Genomic DNA, 12750 nt, shown 5'->3' with positions numbered 1-12750 from the left:
TGACTTTAAATCACACAGTATCCCCTCGTTCTGTTAGAATTACTGTGTCTTGGTCTATGTACAGGTTCCTCATGAGCATAATTAAGTGTTCTGGAATTCCCATTCTTTGCAGTTTTATCCATAATTCATTATGATCCACACAATCAGTAAAACAGCATAGTCAGTAAAACAGAGGTAGACATCGTTCTGGTATTCTGTGTTTTCAGCCAAGATCCATTTGACATCAGCAGTGCTATTCCTCGTTCCATTCCTCTTCGGAATTCAGCTTGAATTTCTCGCAATTCCTTGTTGACATACTGCTACAACCGCTTTTGAATGATCTTCAACAAAATTTTATTTGCATGTGATATTAATGATATCGTTCAGTTATTTCGCATTCTTTTGGATCATCTTTCTTTGGAATGGGCACTAATATGGATCTCTTCCAGTCAGTTGGCCAAATTTCTTGGCATAAACAAGTAAGCACCTCCAGAGCTGTATCTGTTCGTTGAAACATCTCAGTTGGTATTCCATCAGTTCCTGGAGCTTTGTTTTTCAGTGCATCTTGGACTTCTTCCTTCAGTACCATTGGTTCTTGATCACGTGCTACCTCCTGAAATGGTTGAACATTGACCAATTCTTTTGGTACAGTGACTCTGTGTATTCCTGCCATATTCTTTTGATGCTTCTTGTGTCGGTCAATATTTTGCCTATAGAATCCTTCAGTATTGCAACTTGAAGCTTGATTTTATCTTCAGCTCTTTCAGCTTCAGAAATGCCAAGTGTGTTCTTCCCTTTTGGTTTTTTAACTCCAGGTCTTTGCACATTTCATTATAATAGTTTATCTTCTCGAGCTGTCTCTTAAAGTTTTCTGTTCAGCTCTTTTACTTCATCATATCTTCCCTTTGCTTTAGCTACTGTACATTCAAGAGCAGGTTTCAGAGCCTCTTCTGACATCCATTTTGATCTTTTCTTTCTTTCCAGTCTTTTTAATGACCTTTTGCTTTCTGCATGTGTGATGTCCTTGATGTCATTCCACAACTCATCTGGTCTTTAATCATTAGTGTTCAACACGTCAAATCTATTCTTGAGATGATCTCTAAATTCAGGTGGGATATACTCACGGTCGTACTTTGGCCTTCGTGGACTTCTAATTTTCTTCAGCTTCCACTTGAACTTGCATATGACCAACTGATGGTCTGTTCCACAGTTGGCCCCTGGCCTTGTTCTGACTGATGATTTTGAGCTTCTCTATCATCTCTTTCCACAGATGTAGTGCATTTGATTCCTGTGTATTCTATCTGATGAGGTCCACATTTATAGTCACTATGTTGTTGAAAAAAGATATTTGCAATGAAGAAGCTGTTGGTGTTGCAAAATTCTGTCATGTGATCTCCAGCACCATTTCTATCATCAAGACCATATTTTCCAACTATAGACCCTTCTTTGTTTCCGACTTTCACATTCCAATCATCAGTAATTATCAGTGCATCTTGATTGCATGTTTGATCAACTTCAGACTGCAGAAGTTAGTAAAAACTTCCATTTCTTCATTTTTGGCCTTAGTAGTTGGTACGTAAATTAACTGGTCGTCTTTGTAGGCATATGGGTAGTATCCTATCACTAACAGGATTGTAGTTCAGGATAGATCTTGAAATGTTCTTTTTAACAATGAATGCAACAATGTCCCTCTTCAATTTGTCATTCCTGGCATAGTAGACCATATGATTGTCCAATTCAAAATGGCCTATGCCAGTCCATTTCAGCTTACTAATGCCTAGGATGGTGCTCTGGTGGCACAGTGGTTAGGTGTTTGCTTACCAGAAGTTCAGCAGTTTGCATCCAGAAGCTGCTCCTTGGGGGGCCATTCTACTCTGTCCTATAGAGTCGCTATAAGTTGGAATCGACTCAGTGGCAATGGGTTTTAATGCCTAGGATATAGATCTTTATGTAGTCCATTCCATTTTTGAAAACTTCCAATTTTCCTAGATTCACACTTTGTACATTCCATGTTCTGATTATTAATGGATGCTTGCAGCTGTTTCTTCTCATTTTGAGTCATGCCACATCAGTAAATGATGGTCCCAAAAGCTTGACCCCATCCACATCTCCAAGGTCAACTCTACTCTGAGAAGGCAGCTCTTCCCCCGTGTTATTTTGAGTGACTATCAACCTGAGGGGCTCATCTTCTGACACTGTATCAGACAATGATCCACTGCTATTTGTAAGGTTTTCACGGGCCAGTTTTTTCAGAAGTAGACCACTAGGTCCTTCTTCCTAGTCTGTCTTAGTCTGGAAGCTTCATTGAAAATTGTCCACCGTGGGTGGTCCTGCTGGTATTTGAAATACCTGTGGCATAGCTTCCAGCATCACAGCAACACGCAAGCCACCACAGTATGACAAAGTGAGAGACAATTCATATATATAGTAGTGAAAAAAAAAAAAAATGTAAACAACCTAAATGTACTGTAATATAATTTAAACCTTAAATAATGTTTAAGTAAAATTTGATAAATAGTTAGAGAGGCAATTAGTGATTGAGAATGACAGGAATTCTGTTGGAAAACACTAAAAACGAGAAAACATAATCATGTACCCGTAATGATTCTCACTTACAGTAAAATTAAAAACAGATGTTAAAAAATAAAAAACAAGAACAAAATACTGAAAGTGGTATATCATAGTGCTAACGGTGGTTGTATTGTGGTAAAATCATGTGTCCTGACGTCACTTTTCCAAAATTTTGTAATAGTTATACTACTCAATTTTATAATTCTTGTTATTTGTGGGGAAAATCAGAAGCACTTGATTATAGTATTTGTAGGTTTTATTTCTGTAGGAATACTATAGAATATTACTTCATTTCTTGCTAGAATACTTTGAATTGATTTGCTTATGTGCCAGGTACTTACTGTACTAGGTGCATTACCTGTATTATCTCATAATCCTCAGTTCAACCTTTTAAAGTTTGCTCTGTTATTATTTCTAGTTAGTCAAGTAGTAGAATCAAGATTCAGACTCAGGTCTGTCTGACTAAAAGCAATTCTCAATCTGTATACTAATGCTTTTCCAATACTTAAGAGTAAGAATCACCTTGTTTTTTTTGGATCTGCCCCTTAGGGATTCAGGTTCACTGGATGGAGCCCTAGAATCTGCATTTTAAACAATTCAGATGATTAAAATGCAGATAGCCCTTGGATTACACTTGTGAAGGCAGCAGTGTTCTACACTGAACTATTTTCTATCAAATCACCCATGTAAAATAGTTGACTCACTTAAGAAAAAGAAAAAAATCAATTTGTTTTTCTTTTAAAACTTAATAGTTTTTTTTTTTTTTAATGGTTAAACCAGGAAGTTAGGAGCTCCTTATTATAAAAAGATGACTTTCATAGTGGTATTCTTCTGTTACAGATCTGAACTAATAGAACAGAACCATTTTGTATTTAGATTTCTTTTCTCCCAAGGAATCTAAGAGAAGTGTACACTTGGTCCTGCTTCATAGGGCTTCCAGTTTGTGAATGGAAGAATAGGTTTCTGACGGCACTGGGGTTTTTTTTTTAATTACCAGTTGCTTGCCTATTAGTTTTGAATTAATTGTACTGCTTGCCAGAAAGCACATATTGTAGAAGCAGCAGCGTTTTATGTATCTAGAATCAAGGCTATAGTAGTGTAATCTGAGTCAGTAACTCTGCACAGGTACTTTTGAATGAGGGAAACAATTTAAGATTTTAATAGAACAGTTCAGGGTGTCAGAAAGGAGGTACAAATTAGTTTTTCCTGTTTTAAAATAAATGAATGATATGAGGTGTGTTTATAACGCTTTCTAATAATGATTGCTTTAATTGTGTAAAGGCATTTCTTTTGAAGAAGCTCCTGTTTTCTTCTGAGAAGTCATCTTGGAGGGATTGTCCAGGTATGATTGTCTTCTGAAAGCTTTTACTCCATCCTTTAGATGATCTGTGCAGCATTCATTGACAACAGTTTAATTAAAATTATCCATCTCAAAAAGTGCACTATAAATGGCATTTATTTTTTTTTTGCCAAAAATGTTTCCAAAAATTTCATGAACTTTGACCTCAAATTTTCGAATGAATATTTCCAAATTTGGCTTTCTTAACTAAGAGATGTAAGACAAGATAATATAACTGAGGCAAAAAACCTTTGGCCTCTTTCTATAACCTGATGCACTTCACTGAACTGTGATAAAGGAGCCCTGGTGCACAGTGGTTAAAGCACTCAGCGACTAACTGAAACGGCTGTGGTTCGAACCTACCACCGCTCCACAGGAGAAAGCTGTGGCAGTCTGCCCCCGTAAAGGTTACAGCCTTGAAAACCCTGTGGTGCAGTTCTACTCGGCCCTATAGGGTCACCATGAATTGGCATTGACTCGACGGCGACAGGTTTTTTGGTTTATTAGATAACATACGATAAAAATTAGTCATTTACTTATTTTTTGGAGGGGGGGGCGGTCTTACTTAATTCTGAGCAAGAACCCAGAATTACCTTTGTATTCCCACACTATTTAGCATAATGCCTTACACAATGAGAATATTACTGCAAATAATTCTGGATTAAATTGCAAACGATGCTGTCATAGCTTCTGCAACATGATTGAGACAGATATGTGGTCCTACCTGATGATAGTGAACATCTGCATTCCGCTCGAGGGTTAACAAAGATCTCTCCTTCACTTACACAGTTTCATGTGAACCTCACAATAACTTCTGGGAGACAGTAGGATATATTACCATCCCAGTTTTGAATATAAGGACATAACAGCTTCCATTCCAAACCATGCCATTAGAATATATTAATGATTTTGAACTTGAGTTAAGTATCACTGTTATATTTTTTACTAATAAATAGCTGAAAGGCAAAATAAATTTTAGTAGAGAAGAAACTATTTAAGAGATAATATTATTGATGCGGAAAGCCAGGTGGCGTAGTGGTTAAGAGTTTGGCTGCTAACCAGAAGGTCGTCAGTTTGAATCCACCAGCTGCTCTTTGGAAACCCTATGGGGCAGTTCTACTGAGTTGGTATCGACTCAGAGGCAATGGGTTTGTTTTTTGGCGGGGAGGGGTTTACTATTGTCGCAGTGTTTAAGTGCGCATCTGCTAACCAAAAGGTCGGTGGCTCAAACCCATCAGCCATTCTGCTGGGGAAGGATGTGGCAGTCTGCTTCCTTAAAGATTTGTAGCCTTGGAAACCCCATGGGGTAGTTCTGCTGTGTCCTGTAGTGTTGGAATTGACTCGACAGCAACAGATTTGGTTTGAGTTTTTTTTTTTTTTTGGATTATTTTTGTAGCACAAAAGTTTACATAGAATGTGTATATATTTTCCTTATTTTAAAGCTCAGAAAGTCATATTGCTTGAGAGAGTAAGCTGAACTGTACTTACTTGAAAAAGGGAGGGTGACCACAGTTCAGAAAGAAATGGTCTGGGCACTTGTCCTATTTTCTCTAACATTCTGTCACCGTACTACAGTTTGAGCAGCATCTGTATCATGCCACGTAACCGCTGTAGCCTCTGCTAATGGACTGGGGTTTTGTATGTGCCGACAATGTTATATCATTATCCTTACTCCTATGGGACAGGGAGATCAAAGATAGTAGGCTAATACAGAAATGGGGAGAAGATAGCCTAAACGGACCCTTGCATTGTGCCTAGTTTTGCAATAAAGGAAACCTCATGGCTTAAATGCTACATTTGCAACTTAATGAAAATGACTGTCACTATGAGATTATTCCAAGTAGCATATTCTTTTTCATAATGGTGAATTCTGCATTTTTCAGGATTCTTTTTTAATTAATGGGAATGTTATAACAGTGGTTATATTTTCTAAATATATATTCTAAAATATAATTTAAGATCTGTTATTTATGAGTTTTCTTGCCACTTAAAATGCTTGATTTTTCAGCATTAAATTGACATATTTTTTGCAAACCGTTGTAATTTGTTCTTTCTTTATTTTTAGAGGAAGAGCGGAAGGAACTCCTTTGTCATACCTTGTGTGATATTTTAGAAAGTGCTTGTTGTGACAACTCTGGATCCTACTGCTTGGTTTCATGGTTAAGAGGAAAGACAACTGAGGAAACTGCTAGTATTTCTGGGAGTCCTGCAGAGTCTAGTTGCCAAGTGGAACCTTCTTGTAAGATACATTTTTATTTCCCGACGTAACTTCTTGTACCTTTGTTTTAATAAAACTGTTGAACTTTTTTAAGAAAAAAGGATTTTAATTTTCATAGCAGATCTTTTTTTTTTTTTAACCTAAGTCTAGTTTATGAGCCTTAGTATTTTTCAGTTCCATTTCCATTAAAGTGGGGGATATTACATTTGTTAATTTTTGCTTTCATTTTTTGGAAAAAAAAATGCATCTCTTAAAATAAACTTGAACAAAAATTCAGCTTAACTTCTGCTTGATAACAGTCTTTTGAGTCTTAGAACCCTCATTCAAAAAGTTTAAAGAACATATGTCTGTATACTTCAAGTTTTAGGTGTCTTAATATTCACCTTGGTATTTCGGAAAAAAAAATGATTTTTTTTGACATCAGAAAATTCCTTAACTATATTTTCTATCGCCAAAGTGGGGACATTTTTCTTCATTACACACTCTTAAGAATGATTAAGTGTTTTTTTTCCCTCCTGAAATTTTTGCAGTTTGTACTATTCTATAGATTACTTTAAGGTGGTTTTAATTATAAGTTGCCTTTATTTAAGTTTTTTATACTTTGAAGATTTTTCTGCTTAAAATAAATTAAACAGCTCCTATTCTCATTCATGGAAACCCTGGTGGCGTAGTGGTTAAGAGCTTATAGCTGCTAACCAAATAGCTCGGCAGTTTGAATCCACCAGGTGCTCCTTGGAGGCCATATGGGGCAGTTCTACTCTCAGCGGCAGTGGGTGGTTTTTTTTTTTTTTAATTCGCATTCATAAAAAATTGTATATCCTCTGATCTTTAGCCTTTGAAAATTCTTGACCTAAAATCTACCAGACTGAACTAGTGACGTGGAGACTTCTGGTAGTTTAGAACTTAGAGAAAAACGTTGGTCTTCTGTTTTTCTTTCTAGGGAATTGTCTTGCTAGTAGATACTTTTTGATAATTTGTAGTCCGAAGGGCTTGTATTGCATAAGTGACTTATCCCATCTATAATTCATTCCATTAACTATAGTCTCTAGGGAAATTGTTTTTAAAGAAATTAGATACGTGATTTCTAGAAAGTAAATTTTGATTGCTCATGATATTCACCTTGATTTCCATATAGGATTATCTATAAGGTACTATTTCCTCCTTAGGTTGAAGTGTGTCTTACGTCAATGTCTTCTCTGCCCTCCTTTGCAGTTAAAATGCTTTAAGCTTGCCAAATTCTAATTGTAGTACATTTGCAAAGAATAATTTTTAAAGTTTAAACAACTGGGTCATGTTTCATTTTCAGCCTTTCAAGCATAGCCTTTCAAAAAGAATTTAACGTATTTTTAGAATTGATAATGACAGTTGAAGAAAGCAAGTGGAAAGTGTAAACATGTTTAATAGTTTAATATAGGATATTAAAATTTTGTAAGAGGAATCGTTGAACTATTTTAAAAGGTATATTAAAGAATATGTGCTTAAGGTAAGTCTGTATATTAATATGTGAAAAATAGTAAGATCTTTTTTGTAACAGTTTTATCAGTTTCTCCGTAGTGCTCTGTGTTAGTAGTGAAACATATGCTGTGCATTCTGTAGTCGTAGTTTGAATTGCCCTGGGTTAAGTGGACACAACACATTAACTTTGGTGCTTCAATAAACAGTTTAGATGAGCATGTTATATTGAATTCCCTTCCAAAAACGTATGTAATTTTAGTAATTGTCCAGTTTATTTTATGCTTCATTTTAAAAGTTGACATGAAGTAAAGTCATTCTTTCAGTATGTTTTTAATACTGTGTAAATTTGAAAAGTTATGTTAACTGAAATTTTGAAAATTTATCTTAGATATTAACAAATGAACTGAACGTTTGTTAAAATTTTTCTTCTGTATAACAATCTATTCTACCTGTTCTTTTATTCCCAACTGTGTTATCTTTCTTGTGTTCTATATTTTTCCACCATCCCTCCCTACTAAGCTTTTTATTTTGCCTGCCTCTTTTCTCTAAATTACTATCTTTATGTCTGTACCCCAGTAAAACTATTGGGATAATCAAGCACAGCAGAACACTTAGTACAATTTGGAAAAGATTAGAAAGAATTTTTATTTTATCCTAGAATCTGAAATTTGAAGTGTTTCCCCTTTTGTTAATATGACGTTCTGTTCAATCATTAATTTCATTGGCTTCTGTGGTGTGTCTAGTTTTGGCTTGTTGGTAGTGCAGACTTGTTTCAGTAGTGAATACTCAGGTTCAAATTCAGTTTGTTTCCCACGTAATTAAAATGATTATGTATATTAATCCATTTGAACTTCTAAAGATTTTAAAAAGTAATTTGGAACACTTCAAAATTAAAATTAGGTTCTGAAACAATAGCATAATGTGATATTTTAAATTGTAAATTTAATTTGTAAATTCCAAATTTAATTTGAATTAATAAAGAATCCATTGCCTTAACTCTTTAGTGAGAATTTATACTTTAGAGTACTAAGCTTTGCCCCAGTGGGTACAGTGGTTAAGAGCTCAGCTGCTAAGTAAAAGGTCGGCAGTTCGAATCTACCAGGTGCTCCTTGGAAACCTTGTGAGGCAGCCAAGTCTGTCCTACAGGGTCACTGTGACTTGGAATCGACTCAACGACAATGGGTTTTTAAAGATTTGCTTTACAAAATACACATGAAATTGTTCATATTGATAAATTAGATAGGCATTGTCATTCATGTGTGGTATCTTTAAAGACTTTGTCTTCATGGAGCCACGACTATCTTGGTGCATATCTCAATTCTCCTGTTTATTGCTTTGTGCTCTTGGGAGGATACTTTTCTGTGCCAGGGGTTCCTGTCCTGTAAAATGGAGATAATAGGGTTGTGTGAAGATAAAATGAAGTAAGACCTGTAGAGCATTTCCTGGCACCTGGTAAAGTGCTCAGTAAACACTACTTTTAATTAAAATGCTCTCTTTGGTTTCCTTTGATTAAAAAATGTAATTGTACTATATTAATAAACAATCTAAATATGTTACTGGTAACTTCTCAGTGGTTATGAAAAAAATGAGGAAACAAACTTAAAGCAGTCATTGAACCTATGTACTTTCAAAATGCTATGCCTTTTTATATACTTTCTTTTTTAATAATTATTAAAACCTAAAGATTTAATATTATAAAGGAAAAAGATTCACTGGGATGATTTTACATTGATCTATAAAATGAAAGATTAATTCAAAGTGCAGGACACGTTACAATCGTGTGAAGCACTATGATTGTCAATAATTTCTTATATTCTATAAACAATTCTAGTGTAACTGCGTTGAGAAGAAAAGTTTATTATTTTATTGTCCTACATTCTCAGTGCTATATCCATTTTAGTTATAATTATGGTAACTAAGATGTTGAATGTAAATTCATGCTGTAATACAGTTGAAAATAAACTGACAATTTTAAGGGAGTAAGGGGACATAGGAACAAAGTTTGATTGCTTGAAAGTATTTACAGCCTGCTATGTGTATCTCGTGTCATTTATTTGCCATGTGTAGTGCTGAAAAGTGTCTTTTATGTATAGCTGCCTTGGCTGTCGAAGAGCTTGGCTTTGAGCGATTTCATGCATTAATTCAGTAAGTAACATTGGAACATTTAAAATACTTACCTTGTGGACACATTGACACTTTAAGTCTGTTCATACTGTGGAAAGCTACTTAGATTTACATAATATTGCACTGCTTAAACATGAATTTTAAAACCACTTCTTGGGAATTAATTTGTTTTTTAAGGAATAATTTGTAAATGTGTACTTAAATTATTCTGATTCCTAAATTAACTATCCAAATGCAGCATTTTAAAAATATTAAAAAGTCATCTTAGCTTAAAGTTTCTCTGTCCGGAGTGAACATAAAGAATTCTAGTGGGATAACTATTAGAATTATTATTTGTTATTTGCCAAAATACGCTTTCTGTACTTTTCATTAAAAGTGCCCGTATTTGCTCCATATTTTCAATAGAGTGTTTAAAATTTTTATGACAAAATAAAAGGTAAAGATGCACATGTTGATAGACTATAAGTGACATTTGGTTTGGAATTTATCATTAATTTCTTCTAAAAGAAATATATACCTTTGGTATTCATATATTCGTTAAATAATTTTTAGGCTTTGAAAAATCATTTTCTTTTTTCTTAAATGTCTCTTGAAGCAGATCACTCTATTCTCTAAATAACTGTATATTATTGAAGAATTTATCAATACTAGAAAGTTCACATTAGAGATGAAGAGGTCCCCGAGTGGGCATTCCGTATTAGTGGTATATATTAATTGTAATGACACTTATCAGCATTAGTTTTTAATGGCTAAATTTATATTAGAAAAGCTGAAACACAAAAATCTGACATTTGTATGTATATGTTTTAATGTGTAAGACAATTTAAAATTTCCCCATTTATAAATAAAACTAATACTTAATTCTTTTTTTCCCCCCCAGCAAAAGATCATTCGGAAGTTTATCAGAATTAAAAGATTCTGTCTTGGACCAGTATTCAATGTGGGGAAACAAATTTGGAGTGTTGCTTTTTCTATATTCTGTGTTACTGACAAAGGTTTGTTTAAGAAAATGCTGCTTCTGACTTTCATTAGTTCGAGTTTAGTACTATTTTTCATGGTGGGATAAGTAATTTTATTCTTGAGGGTATTTATAAATCTCCGAATAAGTATTTCTTATGCTGATACACAGGAATCAGCTACTCTTTTGTCACAGCTCACTTGTTATTTAACCACTTTTAAACCCCTGCTTTTGTGGACTATTGAGGTTATCAACAATGCTCTAATTATGAAATGCAGATGGTTCTTCTGAATTTTGTTTTCTTTGATCTTAGCAATGTCTGGCACTTGACCACTTAACCTTTTCTGGAAGCTCTTCTGACCCTCACCCCATTCCTTGACTTACCTGCTAGTTCTCTTTCTATAATGTCTTATGATTCCTTTTTTTCTTTTCCTTAATAGCTTCATTTCCTTCTTTACCTGTTATCTCCTGTTCTTTTCTCTGTCCCTCTAAATTTTTAGATTTCAGAAATTTCAAGTCCTGTATGCTGTTTTTTTTAAGGGTATTTCATTCTCTTAGCTTACCTTATGTGGCTAATTTCAATACATATACCTCCAGTCCTGTCCTTTTTCCCCAAGTGCCAATCTCGTATCTCCAGTAGCTCCTTAGCCTCAGTTGAGTATCCCACTAGATTTACCATGTCTGAAATCAGATTACTTTCATTTGACAGACATTTATTGAGCATCAACTCCATGCTCGGGACTGTGCTTATGATATGTAATTATTTTTTATGCTTCCTAGTCACTGTTGTAGAAAAAATGACATGTTAATAATTACTTGCATTATGGCAATTTTTATTTTTTGTTTTTTAACATTAGAAAGCATAGTGGGAATATGGAAAAAGGTATGCCTAAGTTTACTGGGCAGAGTCAAGGGAAGACTTTTCCTTTAGTAGGGACTATTTGAGCTGAGATTTAATGGATAAGTAAAACTTTTCTAGATGGGAAAGCTGTAAGGAGATGTTCCAAGAAGTGAGACTAGCTAGTAAATATAAAGGCATAATGGATTAGGGAAATAACGCATGTTTGGGGAACTGCAGCTAGTTCAGCATTGCTGCGACGTAAACGTCAGCAACTGTGGAAGATGAGACTGGGCACTCAATTTTATGCAAAACCAAAAAAAAAAAAAACCATTGCCATCGAGTCGATTTTGACTCATAGCAAGCAACCCTATAGGACAGAGTAGAACTGCCCTATAGGGCTTCCAAGGAGCGGCTGATAGATTTGAACTGATGACCTTTTGGTTAGCAGCCGAGCTCTTAACCACTGTACCACCAGGGCTTCATCTTTCGCAAAGATGGCTCAAAATATGAAGGCCCTCATATATCATGCAAAAAATAGTTTATATTTCAATAAAATTTTTAAATGGGAGTATGGGATAAGTGTTGTGCTGGAAGGAGTTGTGCAGAGTGTGAAACTAGAGTCAGGAAGACTAGAATAGTGTCTATTAAAATAGGTAAAGCCTAAGCCAGGGCAATAGCCATGGAAAGGAGAAAGAAAGGGTGCATATAGAAATGTGTTTAATAGAAAGAAGCAAAACCACTTAATAGTGAGATGTGGTGAACAGCAGTGGTGATGGTGTTACCAAAGATGACTGGTTTCTTATGAGCTCTGTTTGACTGTTGGTTGTTCTCCCAGTTTTTTATGTTCAAACCCTTTAATACCTTCTTCTGTCTTGTCCTTTGCAGCCACTAAATATTCACGTCTAGTTATTCTTTCTTGCACAGGTCTTTGAAGTGATATCCTCTAACTCCCCAATGGTGGTATCACTTATTCATATTACTCATTTTGACTTTATCATGGCCTGCTTTGTATTTTTAGTAGGAAGGCAAGTGCTAGATCTCATACATCTTTATATCCCCATACAATATTTAAGGCAATGATTAAATATTTTGATTGTTGATTAGTCATCTACTTAATACTTGGAAACAACCTATAATCTGATAGAACCAAATAGTTGAAGTTAGGTGATTAGCACAATGAATGGCGCCTTTTCTTCTTTGTCATTTTAGAGCGGATGAAGTTAAAAATGCCTAGGGCTTCTTCAGTTTATGCAGTATCTAGACCT

At 34.9% G+C, this 12750-nt stretch overlaps 1 protein-coding gene across 3 annotated transcripts in view; it reads left to right on the top strand.

Moving 5' to 3' along the window:
- The window catches only part of MINDY3 (MINDY lysine 48 deubiquitinase 3), a 97496-nt gene that overhangs the window by 15169 nt on the left and 69577 nt on the right, over positions 1 to 12750 (top strand). For all 3 annotated transcript variants that reach the window (XM_064284888.1, XM_023548891.2, XM_003410568.4), the window contains exons 3-6: positions 3832 to 3892; positions 5955 to 6128; positions 9656 to 9707; positions 10567 to 10681. In XM_064284888.1, the coding sequence (XP_064140958.1) occupies positions 3832 to 3892; positions 5955 to 6128; positions 9656 to 9707; positions 10567 to 10681 (402 nt within the window). The remainder of the gene's footprint in view (positions 1 to 3831; positions 3893 to 5954; positions 6129 to 9655; positions 9708 to 10566; positions 10682 to 12750) is intronic.

Source organism: Loxodonta africana, chromosome 4 (genome assembly GCF_030014295.1).
Source record: "Loxodonta africana isolate mLoxAfr1 chromosome 4, mLoxAfr1.hap2, whole genome shotgun sequence".
Lineage (NCBI taxonomy): Eukaryota > Metazoa > Chordata > Mammalia > Proboscidea > Elephantidae > Loxodonta > Loxodonta africana.
Note: the sequence above shows the minus strand (reverse complement) of the source record. Positions and strands in the feature narration are given on the sequence as shown.